This window comes from Salvia splendens, chromosome 22, assembly GCF_004379255.2.
Source record: "Salvia splendens isolate huo1 chromosome 22, SspV2, whole genome shotgun sequence".
NCBI lineage: Eukaryota > Viridiplantae > Streptophyta > Magnoliopsida > Lamiales > Lamiaceae > Salvia > Salvia splendens.
The window spans coordinates 927,478-941,936 of record NC_056053.1 but is presented as its reverse complement, the minus strand read 5'-3'; the positions used below and the strand labels follow the sequence as shown (position 1 = coordinate 941,936).

The following is a 14,459-nucleotide window of genomic DNA, read 5'->3' as shown; positions in this document are numbered from 1 at the left end:
GTAGGGAAAAAAAAAAGTAATTTATTTCCAGAAGGCTAAATCCTATATAAATTCACTGATAATGGTCAAATTTCAGTTTTTAACTATTCACAAATCTTGGAAAAGTAGACAATTTTTATAAGCTTTAAATTTTGACATGAGTATAATATTTCTTACCAATAACTCATATTTTTATTGGAAATGCTCCAATGCAGCATTCTAATTGTACTTCTACTTCTAGGTGAACAAATGCGGCCCAAAAATATTTTCAAAGTTGATGGCAGGAAATTCTATTATTTTTAAATTAAAATTTAGGTTTATCTATCACATTCACAAGAATCATTTAAAAAACAAGTCTTTTAGACTTGAGAGCTTTTGGACCGTACCTTCAACGCTTGTTTACCACTTTAACACTGTAATTGTATATACAGATCGAATCCAAAACCACATGAATGCTCTATTCTAAAACTTATTTTACAAAAAAAATACACACAGTAACACAAGTGTGAATGTGCAAGAATCAAGCTTAAATGCAGAATGTCTTCGCAAAACTTGTATACAATATATATCGAACAGCCATCTAATTCAAGACTCAAGGGAGGTGCTGGGTAACGAACCCATCGGGATAACATTACCGACGCCCTCTGCCTCTCGTTTTCTGGAGATCTGAGACCTCGCTGGCATTACCTTAGAGAAGAGGCCAGCAAGAATTCCAGAACTAGGTTCAGCTGTTCCGGCCAGTGAAACCAAATTGCTATCCACACTGCGGGTGCTCTCGCTAGAACTTCTCTTTGTCTCCTCTTTCTTAAAACGAGCGCCACAAGGACAACTAGCAAGTTTCTTGAAGCAGTTCTTGTGGAAAACCAATGCACAGGTTCTGCACTTTTCTACCTCTCCTTCCTGTTGATTTATTTTCATAATCAAGAATTGCATATTTTGATTCTATTCTCAAGTAATATTCGTAGGGAAAATCAAACCAGATGTACTCTTTTTTCATTGATGGGAATAAACACTTGCCTGGAAAGGGAAAATGAGAGCAACGGGATCTTGACAGTCTTGACGAGCGCCACAGGGAACCCCAACATCGTAGCATATAAGGCACTGGTCGGTTATATGTTCTTGAATTTTTCGAGAGACAGTTTCAACCATCACTGGTAATGCTGCAGTAAGACATTTTACAACTTCCCAATGCATCAAAACATTGAAATGCTTGTATTAAATATTAATCTTAGTCCAAACAAGTCAACAACAGCAGAATGGAAAGACAAACAACAGTTTGACAACCAGAAGGCACTAAAACAGAATGGATACGGATATTTAATCATGCTTGGCTTACACTTTCAGTACATGTCTATAATGTATCAGAATGCATATGGATACTAGACAGCTCTGAGATTATGTAATCATACTAAGTAAAACATTACAGCAATGAAAAGCATGCCAAGAAGCAAGAAGCATATACTTTTGACTTTAAACTTTCACCTGAGAAAACTCCTTTGGACAGATCAATGAGGTCTTTCAGAGCGAAGAAATCATTGCTGTCAAGAAGATATCTCCGGGATCCAAGACCTTTATAGATGGATCCACGGTACTGGCAGCGAACATATGGCAACACCGCTCTTATTCTGTTTCGGACATTTGCCACATGCTGTAATGTAGGAACTTTAGAAAATAAGAAGGGATTCACAGCACTGACGCATAGCATTGGCTGCAATAAAAGAAAGAAAATTAGAGTGTCAAATAGAGAGGCTATGTTAAATTATTCTTCCAAAAACCCCTTTCTTGTTCCTTGTTCCATAACAGCACCCAACCAAAAACCTAATAATTTGATATATTTCCTTCGTGGACATCAGATATTCGTAGACTCGTTTACAGACTCAATTCCCAGAACACTCAAAGCCATCAAAACATCCCCAAATTGGAAATTTCTATCATGACTTTCATGTCTTAAAGTCGTCCAGTTAATGTATAAGCAATTTAATGTTAAATGTCAGTAGATAAAATAGGCAAATCAGTTGAACATGGGAAACTAATCCAGAACAGAACATATTATGGAGATAAGCTTTGACATTGCTCCATAGCACAGTTGAAGCCACTCAACTAATACATAATTATGGCAAAATAAATCGTCATACCTGGTCATGAATTGAATCTAGAAATGATTTAGCCATCTGAGATACAGGGTATCGAGTAAAATCCCAATGATGAAGAACTCTGGCAGGCAATACAGCAGTATCATTGGTATGGCATGAAGAGCAGAATAACTGGCCACTATATTCACAAAGACGAGGTTTGCCCCAGCCTAGTGCCTGCACAAGTTCCTTCAACCTTGTTCTTCCATCATCAAAGTTTCTGTGGCATCCTGCACACCTGTAGTGTTGCTCATCTAGCATCCGTTTCACAGATTTCAAAGGGCGTATCTGAACAAAGAGTGAGATGGTTTTCCCCAAGCTGGAAAAATCATTTGCCTGTGTTCCTTTATTGGCAAGAGCTGATTGAGATATGCCAGTATCAGATACAGGAGAGCTAGGCACCATCTCTGTTGGGGAGAGAAAATTAGTGACAGCATGGAGAGAATTGGTAGGAAATCTATGGAGGATAATGGACTGTAAACATTCCTGGATAAGAACACTCCTCGCTGCAATGACATCTGGAGAAGCATTACCAAAGACCTTTTGCGATTCTCTTTCAGCAGAAGACCAGCACGGAGGAAGAGTCCATCCATTGTCAGAAAATAATTTCTTCAGCCGGTGATAGAGTGTGTAAAAGTCGCGATAACGGCGTTCTACCTCCCATTGGTCTTCCCCACTCCACACTTTCATTTTATATACAGTGTATTTCTGGACCCCAACCAGCCGTTCGGTGAATGAAACATCTCCCTTTCTTTGCCTAGCACCTACTACCTCAACGCCATCAATTTTGAGAGATGGATTAATAGAATTATGAGCATGATCTGTGCCAGATGTAGATGCATTAGAGCCTCCATCTCTCGAAGGCCGATGAAATTGGGGGTGACTTATCCTAGTGTTATAGGCTAATCTAGATACAGGAGACTCAGTTGAATCAAGTAGTATATCTTCCATATCATTAACAAATTCATCATAGAATTCATTTAGCTCGAAATCCTTTTTCTGCAAGATATTGCACCAAATCATATTAAAAAGTTGGCTATTGTTCATCATTTTAGAGAATAACCATCCATAAACACAAAGAGTAAACTCTAAAAAAGAAGAAAAATTACCTTAGCTGGAACAAAATGATCTTCGATTTGGTCAAACACAGAAGAAAATTCACTCTTAGCTGCAGTATTCCCTCTAGTATCAGCCACCACTGGAAATGCAAATGAACTGCTGCCTTCAGATGATTTGGTCTCCTTCTCTTCCTTATGCTTCACTGCCACCAGATGATTCTGATTTACTTCAGAATCACAAAGTGATTCCAACTCCAACTTGTTATTCTCTAGATTTGTCCTTTCTGATGCAAAATCATGATGAATAGAAATGTCTTCACTCGTAGTTACATTTCGCCTTCCCATTTCTGATTCAGTTTTGAACTCCTCGTTTGCTGGCGCCTTCTCCGGTGGGTCTTTCTTTGTTTGAAATATATCATTAACAGAAGCAACACTTCCAAGATATCCATCCAATTCATCAATCTCACTCACTTGATTATTTCTTGAAGCAAGCACTTGTTTTGCATCTTCAGATCGAGCATCACGTTTCATAAGATTTGATGTAACAGTAGATTGAGCATTCGCATCAATCTCTGATGACTTATCACCAGATTCAACTTGATTGCAAGCTGCAGGACTACCCCTAACACTGTCCTTCCTTACGTTGAGAATCATATTAGGATACACAACTGAACTGCCAGCAGAAACACTCGAAGAACCATTCCTACTTGGTGCAACAATGTTGCTTTCAGACTGAAATTCACCCCAAACCATGGAACCATTGATATTCTCACCGCTTTCATGAACAAAATCATCCCAATCATTAGAACCAAATGCCACCGAAGAATTCATGATCAAATGATTTTCCTTCATCCCACTTTTCTCATCACGAAAAGGTGTATTCTTCTCGTAATACACACCAATCCTCCCCTCATCATCACTACCACATCCAAACATGGAATCCTCACCCTCCGAATGCTCACACCTCGATGAAGCTTCACTTTCATCCAATAAGTTCCTATTCTCCCCTCCATCAACTCTCAGCCCTTCTTCACCATCACTAAACTTTCTCTCTTTTCCGGTCTCATCAAACTCACCCCCAATTCGCACATTTCTATCCCTAATCCCTTTCATCCCACTCTCAGCCAACGCCCCATTCCCCCAATCACCATCCGCATCGAAATTCCCCCCCAAATCAACACCACCACTCACAAAACCCTCAATTCTCTCATTCAAACTCAACGCGCCGTTATCAATTACACCTCGACGCGACTCCAATTCGCGAATCTTATTAAATTCAGAAATCTCACCGCCAAGTTTGAAGCTTTTCAAGGAGCCGAAATCAGAATCGTAGAACGAGCTACCTCGGAAGCTAGGGGTCCCCATTGCTGAGCTGGCGCTGCAGTACCTCTCGAACTCCGATTCGCCGCCGCAAGATGAGTACTGAGACAAGTCATCTCCGCCGTCCGATTCGCGATCGACCTCAGTGGAGATCGCGAGGGATTGTTTCCCCTCAATCCCATCGCCGGCTATCATCTCATTTATCCGCACAACTGAAGAGGCGTCGGGATTGATTGCATATGTACAATTAATACATCCAGAAATTCAGCTACTGTAAAGCGAAAACAATAGAGAATTATCAGTGAACTGAAGATATACTACCACTGCGGATTGCGGACGGGGAGATTGAGAGAGAGAGAGAGGGTGCTTCAGATCTTAAACTTGGTTTGATTCATCAGTTTTTTTTCAAAGGCTCCAAATCTAGTTTTTCACGACTCTCTCTATAATCTCATTTGTCATTACTTATTATTTTCTTAATCCCGAAATATTTCAATATTTGACTTCTATTAGTATGTTCCTTAAAAATTAGAGATTTTAGAAATAATACTCCTATATTTAGTGAAATATTCAGTATTGTTATATTAACTATCTTTTTTATTTAGAAATGAATAAAAATGAGTGGGAGTTAATTTCAAAAAGTAGTTTGGTTGACAAAATGAGTGAGAATTTTTTTTAAAACGCAATTTATTTGATAAAATATTTATCTATATCATCTATCTAATAAATAGGAGTTCGAATGATCTCGTCATAAATGAGTAATCAATATTAACTCTATTCAGAAAGTCCTCAGTTTTGTTATAAAAAAAAACGAATATAATAGTTTTTGCTGAAAAGTAAGAGTGTTTTTTTATTGTTGTATTTTATGAGACATTAAATCAAGATTCAAGACTAGCTCCATAAGGTTTCTCAAAAGCATTCCTCCAAAATAAATATTCTCAATATTTTGCACCTCAAAAACATTTACAATTGGGCTAAATCCACAAAACGGGCCTACAACAATAGTGATGGGTTAAGCCCGCACAATTATTTATTTTGATCATCTAACCTTTTTACACTTCAGTTTATATTTTGTGATGGTTCAAGGGATTATTGCGCATACTTTTAAATTTTTGTTCATATTTATAATAATAAAAAATATTACTCCTCCCGCGCCTCAAGTTGTTGGGCATGGCACAGATTTAATAAATTAATGTGTTAAATGTTAAAGTGGATTAGTGGAGAATAAAGTAAACGAGAGGATAAAGTTTTTACTAAAAAAGAAAATGATTCAAACTATTAACCAAAAAAAAAATATGACTCAATTATCTGGGATGAAGAGAGTACTCCGTAGTAGGTTTATTGCATAAGCTAAGGAAGCTGAAGAGAGAAAGTGGGGTTCAAAGTGATCAGATATCTACTTGTATAGCTAAGGCTTCATCAATCCCGACAGCAACCTTTCCGGTCTGTCGAAACCAAGCCTGCCATTCTTCGATCTTCACCGCTCTCTCGTGATCCATTGCCGGCCATTCGAGCCGCTGCACTGCTTCAACGATCTCCTCCGTCTTCCCCAGAAGCTTAAACGCTTTCCCAACGCTCTTCTCTCTCTTCTCTATCTCGCTACCTCGACACATCACGTTCATCACATTACCTAAATTAGTAAAACACGCCGCCATAACATCCGCCATCATCACGCACACTCTCTCAAACACCCCTTCGTCGTCCTCCCCAGCAAACAACATTACACTTTGACTGATTCTGTACATTGAGTTCGCAGCAACAACCCTAGCCGGCCAGTCTAGAGGATCTTTTGCAGAAGAACTAGTTAAAAACTCGACCACCATTGTCTTTGCCTTGCCTGAGAGCTCTAGCAGCATCTCACTCGAGTTCTTGCACTCGAGTGACATTTTCTTGATGTCCACATCGAACCATTTCTTGTAAAGAAGGACTCCCACCCAACACATGTCCGCAGCTTCTTTGATGTTGTTGAGATCTCTGTCGTTTTTCAACAGGGTTTTCTCGACTAGCTTAGTTAGATCGAGGCCTTCCTTCACACTGTGTAAAAGGTCATCTCTCTTCTTCTCTGGGGTGTGAGGGATGGCGAGAGCAATGCTTGCTAGTGTGACCACTGGCAACGACCAACAATTCGGGGGTTCTTGAGAATGTAGGGGTGGAATCTGGGTGTTGTCGAATAATCCTAATCCTTTGAAGCAGATAGATTTGGATATGAAACTTGTACACCTTTTTGGTTGCTTTGTTCTACCATTCTGAATCATGTTTTCCGCTTCCTTACAAATATTCCTCACTACATTGGCCGGCAGCTCTGCTTCGCCTGGGAGCAGAACTGCATAACTACTGAGATTGAGATTCAGCCCTTTGTCGCTTCCCGATTCGTTTGAGAAGAACCACTCCCAGCAGTAGAAGAGCGGAGTCATGAGAAATGAAGAGATGAACACGAACAATTTGCTTAGGAGTATGATCGATTTCTGAACCCCGATGAAGAAAGTTACACCTTGCCATTTCACATCATGCAAGAACTTGCCTTGCCCTAAGATCTTCAAACCTGAGAATCTCCCTCTCACATCATCCAGGGTTTGAAACCAATACCTCTCGACCTTCATCTCGTCTCTCAGCCTGCCCAGGCTCGTCGTTTCACGCTTAAAGCTGACAACAACGAGCCATCTTGATAGGGGGGCTATGGTGGAGACCACAACCCCCACAGTTTGTGTATAGAGAATCCACTCAACGGAGCCTCTATACACAGACGGGCCTTCGTTCCTTCTCCACACGACGTCATAGGCAATTGGGAGGGTAATCAGGGAGATCAAGCAGAGCAAGGCCGACATGGTGCAAACAACGGAACGAGCCATCACGAACTCAGGATTGGAAGTTGCCACCATCACCCAATACTTCATCATAAACCTTTTCCTCTCATCAATCACCAAACCCTCATTTCTCAACATCAATCTCTCTCTATCCTCATTCGAAGTCACCCTATACTTTTCGCGATAGGCGGCCTCCAGGCTCTGCTTCATGGCCGGAGCTGCAGCCGCCAGCGAAACCAGGGTTACAAGAGAGAGATACATGAGGATCATGGGTGGAATATAGAAGTTAATCCGGTTCAGCATGATGAGCCGGATTGTGACGTCGACAAGAACCGTTGTGACCAGAATCGCGAGGGCGACGACGTTGGAGAGGACGTGCTTGCCGTCTATGGATCCAAGGGAGGAGGTGAAGTTGGCCATGGAAGTTGTGAGGAAAACCAGAGATGTGAGCTTGGCGATCTTGATGTTCTTCATGACGGCGGTGAGGTCGAGGGTGAGCTTCATGGCGACGCCGAGAAGGGTGAGGGAGGTCGGGTTGAGAGAGAAGTAGGTGCAGGGGAACCAGAGCTTCCGGCGGCGGAAGCCTTTGAAGGCGTCGGCGGCCATGGCGATGGTGCAGACGGCGGAGGCGGCGGCGATGTAGAAGCCCACCCACGGCATTGCCTTGTCGAGTTTCTTTTGTTCTGGATCTTCCATGGATTTGGGGTGAAAAGTTTGAGTGTTTGGGAGATGAAGAGGAAAAAGGTTGATTTATGCTTTGATGTTTGTTTGCAAATATATGCATGGAGCTAAAGGTGCAAATTTATAGTAGGTGTTTTGTTTGATTTGTACTCCCTCCGTCCCGGGCTACTCGCTCCTTTCCTTTTCGGCACGAAGATTAAGGAATGAGTGTATAGGAAAGTCAAAAATGACGGTTGTAGGTGAAAATTTTTACTAAAAATGGGAAAAGTGCAAGTAACTTGGGACGCCCAAAAAGGAAATAAGTGCGAGTAGCTTGGGACGGAGGGAGTATATTAATCCCTCCGCCCACCATTTAAAGAACCTTTTTATCATTTTAGTTTGTCCATGATTTATAGAACCATTTACTTTATTCCACTTTTAGTACGCGGATCTCATATCCCATCAACTTTTTACATCACAATCTAATGTAAAACTAATAATTTAAATGAGTCTCACATTCCACTCACTTTCTCCCTTTACTATGCTTCACAAAGTCAAACAATTTCTTAAACTTCGTGCCGAGTCAAAATGGCTCTTTAAATGGTGGATGGTGGGAGTATTATTATTGCATGGGGTTATGATAAAATTACATTCTAGTCCCATATTTTTTTTTATTATGACTTACTTTTCCAACCTTAAAATATTGTTACTACTTTCATCCACTACATAGTCTGGTTAGCAGATATACAAATTTAATGGAAAAATTGGTAAGATATGAGATTATGGTATTGTAAACACATTAGAGAAAAAAATTATCAAAAATTGAATATTACTACTTTTTATGTACTATCCAAAATAGAAAAACATGAGTCACATGACTATCGGTTGTTCACTTTAATTGTTCGGCCGCAAATAACAATTTACGGGTACTTAAGAAATCTTGTATATTAGTTTTACAGAAAAAAAAATCTTTCAGAAAGATTTTGATTTTGGTGGAATATACGAAGATAAATACAGTAAATGTTTTTGTACTAATATTTCTAATTTTGGTATAAAATATTCAAAGTTTGGTTTGGGAATTAAGAAGAAACTTATTGTAGTATATAGGAGTACTATACTTTTGGCATACCATATTTGAATATTATTCGATTTCTTAACTAGGCATACTATATTAGTTTAATATATGTATATATTTTGTTAATGTGTATAATTTTTTTCAAAATTGTGATAAATGTATATATTTTTTTATATGCAAGCATAAAGGTGTGATCAGCTGCTAGCTTTCTTAAGTTGCTAACTCTGTTAACTCATTAATGCATTATATTAAAAATGTCAACACTTTGACATTAAAATATCAACACATAATTTTATTGACATTTCAATATACCGTGTTGATATTATGTGTTGACATTTTAATGTTATCGTGTTGACAATTTTTAATACACTATATTGATGAGTTAACAGAGTTAAGTTAGCAACTTAAAAATTAGTAATATAACGCACTCCTGCATAAACCTGCATGCATATATGTATTTTTCATATGTTCAAGGCCAAAAGTTTCTAATTCAAATCTACATGAGGCAACCTTTAAATTTGTTTCATTTGCCTATCAAAAAAAAATTTAAGTGGTCTTGTTGAAAATTACAAAAGCAAAATATTCGTATCAATTTCTTTAAGATGGCAGTTTGCAGCAAGAATTGTTTCACTGTTGTGTTTCTTTTTACGGCAATCACTCATTTCACTTTTATAAAGTCAATTAATATCTGATATTGAAAATGATATACATTTAATTAAACATGTTATGATCGGGTTTTATAAGACTTTCAATTAACAAATACATTGAATTAAGTAGATAATAAAAAGATTACTATGTGTGTCGTATATGAAGAAATTTAATATATATAGTACAGTATAATAATCTTCACTAGAAAGTCTAAAAATGCAACAATTGGTATCAATGTATGTATAGATAGAATTCATTTCAAAATAGACTAAAACATAATTGCTCAACGTTCTTCACATGGCCCGGCCTCACAAGTTTCGTTTTCCAAACTCTCCATTAAACGTTACTATTATAAGTTACTTTATCCATTCTAGGACATATATTTTTTAGCCTTTTATATCTCTTTTTAGATCTACTGACAACGGGCTATGTTAAGATTGTTCAAATTCATAATAATTATTTCAATTATAGGATCTTTTTCAACAAATAGACAAGCCATGTTCATTATTACTTGCCTTTTTTCTTTGCAAAGATCTTTTTTTTCCTTCATTTTCTTTTACTCAGGCATCTAATTCGAGACAAAGTTAAGTGGTAGTATAGCAATTGGATAAGGAAAAATTTATTCTATTTACTTGAAAGTGATATATCAAATGATGGGTTCATAAACAGCTGGCTTCGATGATGTGCTACTCGACAATGGTGAGCACTTAAAATAAAGATTAAAGTTAAAACAAGGAATATAATACTAATTAATTTATTGACTTTGACGATAAGTTGCTGAAGTTGGTTTGAATTGAACTCTTATCAAATTCTATAGTTGAATTCACCATTAATAGTGTTAATAATGTGTCATCTAATCTGATTTTTTTAATAAGAAAATAGTTAAGAGTTCAAAAAAGGTAAGCAAGAGTCTGCAACAAAATAATTAAATACTTCTATAAAAAACATATGTTGTGTTTAATTGCTTAATATAGGTTATAAATATATATTTATAGTCTGAATAGTCATATACTACTGGAGTATATATTTTTCCTTGTATATCAATAGTTGATGACAAGATTTTCTATTAATTTGACCTATTTATCTCTCGTAAGGAACTCATGAATATTCTCCTCCACGTCATCCCAATAAAATATGGGCATTTTCGTTTCTCATATATCTCATATAATTGTGCACATTTCTTATTTTTCTTTTTTTGTATTCTACCCTTAGTGCCCTACCACTCATTGTTTCAATTAGATTATTATTATCATAGTTCATTTAAAATCAATTTACATAATAATACTACTTCTAACGTGGAATCATTTATCAATCCACAATATTAAAGTGGTGCCTAGCTATTCTCCAGTAACAATATTATGTTTTTAGGAACAAGTATTTAAAAGTTTGTACATATTTTTATAGAACATTAATAATTATTTTCTTCAATGTTTCGGTTTAGTGTATCTGAATCTTGGTTGGGAACATGATTAAAATAACTCAATATGATATCACCCTAATAATTGTTGGAAAAGGGTTGATGCAATTAGGGCTGGGGAAAAATATCGGAAAAATGATATATCGCTCATATCGTATTGAAAAATATTGAAAAATTATCGGATTTTCGATATATCGTAATTTTCGATGCGAAACGATACCGTATCGTAAGTTTTCGATACGATAACGATATGACTTTCCTTATATCGCGATATATCGTTTTATATCGCATATACGATATACATCGATATTTTCGATATATCGTTTTATATCGAATATACGATATATATCGATATTTTTGATATATCGTTTTATATCGAATATTAAGTTTTGCAAATTATAATTTTCGATATACATGTATTCGATACGATATCGATATTTCGATATATCATACCAAAATTCGATATATCGATATATCGAATTTCGGTACGATATATCGAAATATCGATACGATAACGATATTGATATTATCCATATCGAAATTTCAATATATCGAAACTTTCGATACGACAACGATATGAAATTCTTTCATATCGATATTTTCGATACGATATACGATACAACGTTTTCGATACGATATCCCGTATCGACCCACCCCTAGATGCAATGGTAAGGGCATGGTTGAAATCAAGCCCAATAATTTTGTTATAGGCCTCCAAAATCTTTATGGTCTGTTGATTTTCCGCTTTAACGGGTCAGGATCCATCATTTCAAAAATTTATTAAGCTGATCAGATTAAGTGGAGAGGCAATTATGAAATTGTGTTTGAAATATTGAATAAACAATTAAATTGAGCCCGTCCACAAAGAAAATGTTAATACTGAATTTATTTCATTACTTGACTTCAGAACTTGTAAATATAAAAAATTACAAGTTAAACTTAAAAGAATTTATACTTCATCAGCAGATGTTATACTTTTTTTTAAGTCTGTCTCACAAAAAGATGTCACAATTCTTTTTTTGAAAAGTATTTAGTCTCATCATATATGAAAATATAGTATTTTCTTTCTCCATCTAACACGCAAAAACAATAGCTTCAAAAATCTCGTATCATCATTAATATGGTCATCGTCACTTGATTGAAGAACGACAAAGATCTTGAGAAGAACGCGGTGAAAGACTTGAAAGAATGGATTGGTGGGATGAATACCGCACCAACGATTATGAGAGATCCTTTGATAAGTCCTGAAGGTGAGATTATGTAGGCCGCAAACAATTGTAAAAGGTCGTTTGATAAGTCGGAAAAATATTTCTCGATGAATTGATAATTCAATAGTGATAAATTAAACTTAAAAAAGATTATTCCTCAAAAGGTATCTTTTTAGTCCAAAAAATAAGTCCTTTTTATAGAAAAAAATCCTAGATGTAAAGAAAATAAATTTTAAAAAAAATTAAAGGAACCCTAATTAATAAAGAAAGAATATCAAAATCAATAATTGTTTGTTAAAAATTTTCTACCTAATTACTAAATAATTGGAAAAGTAAATATATATCAAAACAACTTAAGAAAGTTTTTTTTTTAAAAAAAGAAGTAAATCAAGCTATTTAAATTCAACCATTTATACAAAAAAAGGGGGAGATATTGATCCCTAAAACTATGAACTTTGTTCAAATTTAATTTTGTTATTTTCCATGAACTTTAAAATTGGTCTAAAACATCACAAACTTACATTTTGTTTGTTATTTCTCATGGCGGCCCAAATAAGATATCATCGGCAAAAATCTTATTATACACGGGCAACCGTGAAATATTTATTATATTTTAGATTACTTTTTTAGTTCGTGACAAGTAGAATAAAAAGCTACGACGAAAACCACGTTGGTTTAGTAGTGCCAAGTAGGATTAAACATGCACAGAAGTTGGTCGAATACATGAAATAACAAACAAAATATAAATTTTGTAACATTTTAAAATAATTTTAAAGTTCGTGATAGATACCAAATTTTGGCCAAGGTTGATGATTTTAGAGACTAATATCTAAAAAAATTCAACCATGTATGCATATAAAGTTTAAGTGGTCTAGTGGTTGAAAGCTTCGTCTATTCAGTTGGAGACTATAGCTCACTCCTGGCTGTGAATAAATATTTGATTTTTACTCATGGCTGTGAATAAATATTTGATTTTTGACAATGAAGCGCAGCTCAGTTGGTAAAACGTTTTCCCTCCAATCAATAGATTGGGGGTTCGAGTTATCACGGAATAATGGAAAACCATTCCTGATCCATTTTTTTAAAATGTTGAACCATGTATGCATCACAATACATGGGTTGAGTTTGGGTTCAGGTTCGATTTGAATTCACGTTGGCTCGATCCGGTTCTGCGGGCCTAGCCATATACACGTAACTGAATTTTTATCTTTTATCACTATAAAGTACTCCATCTTATAAAATTAGCTACCCAGCGTTGATTCATTTTTTCTGCTTTCCAAAGTTTTCATTTTGGTTATACAAAAGTACTACGTTGTGTTTAAGATATGATAAGTCGAGGTCCAGCTCTTATTCGGGACTCGTATCAAAGCCATGAACTACCCAGAAATTACTTGAAACTAAAGAAGATCATTTCGCATTTACAACAATTGCAAAGCAGTTTCGTCAATGTACAGTAACCTTGCGCGTATGATTAAATGATTTATGTTCTTACAGTAACTTTGCGCGTATGATTAAAGGCATCAACTTTAACTATTTAACATACCTTTTCAGGGCAACTGCTTATTTATTTTGTATTGTTTCATTTGTTTGGTTTTAGTATTTTAGTAGTACTATATATTATTGATTTAAGATAATAACATACTTCCTCCATCTAAAGTTCTATTTTTGGTCCATTTGCAAATGAAAGTTCATGTTCATTTTTACTATAAATAGTATTAAACTCACATTCAAATAACTCATTCCACTCACATTTCACTTAAAATTATTTCTTATATACGAGTGAAATCTTTATTCTACTAACTTTTTTTTCATTCACTTTTTTTAATATTATTAAAATGCGTGTTGAAAAGAAATGAGACTCCTAATGATGAAGAGAGCAATAACTTCTTAAATTCTTAAGTGCAATTGCAGTTGAAGAATAAAAAATAGAGTACTAGTAATTTTTTTGTTCTATAGATGGGTAGATATATCATACTCTTATTTACAATATCAATAAATTTTAATTCGAAGATCTACCTTATATTTTTTTAAATCAATTCTTTGAGAAAAAAAAGGAAACTTTTCTGGCAGCTTGACTTGTGCACTTGGGGTTGGTGTCATAATTTTCCCTTTTCTCCTGAACAAGCTCTCAAATAGTTAAACGATTTTAGGAGATGGTCAC

The 14,459-nt window shown here is 35.8% G+C and overlaps 2 protein-coding genes across 2 annotated transcripts; both read right to left on the bottom strand.

Annotated features, from left to right (window-relative positions):
- Positions 1-362: 362 nt before the first annotated feature.
- Positions 363-4,932, bottom strand: LOC121787191. The gene is made up of 5 exons (XM_042185852.1): positions 3,221-4,932; positions 2,115-3,110; positions 1,462-1,687; positions 997-1,139; positions 363-879 (listed from the first exon to the last, which is right to left on the bottom strand). The coding sequence occupies exons 1-5, from the start codon at positions 4,682-4,684 to the stop codon at positions 565-567; spliced, it is 3,144 nt and encodes a 1,047-aa protein (XP_042041786.1). The 5' UTR covers positions 4,685-4,932; the 3' UTR covers positions 363-564.
- Positions 4,933-5,874: 942 nt separating this feature from the next.
- Positions 5,875-7,986, bottom strand: LOC121787807. The gene has a single exon (XM_042186649.1). The coding sequence runs from the start codon at positions 7,984-7,986 to the stop codon at positions 5,875-5,877; it is 2,112 nt and encodes a 703-aa protein (XP_042042583.1).
- Between the last annotated feature and the right edge of the window lie 6,473 nt (positions 7,987-14,459).

Bases quoted from the DNA above. Each gene is read 5' to 3' on its own strand.
- LOC121787807 (XM_042186649.1), bottom strand. From the start codon at position 7,986: ATGGAAGATCCAGAACAAAAGAAACTCGACAAGGCAATGCCGTGGGTG.
- LOC121787191 (XM_042185852.1), bottom strand. From the start codon at position 4,684: ATGATAGCCGGCGATGGGATTGAGGGGAAACAATCCCTCGCGATCTCC. The intron at 3,111-3,220 runs GTAATTTTTCTT...AATATCTTGCAG, and splicing joins ATCATTTTGTTCCAGCTAAG to AAAAAGGATTTCGAGCTAAA. The intron at 1,140-1,461 runs GTGAAAGTTTAA...GTCTTACTGCAG, and splicing joins GTCCAAAGGAGTTTTCTCAG to CATTACCAGTGATGGTTGAA.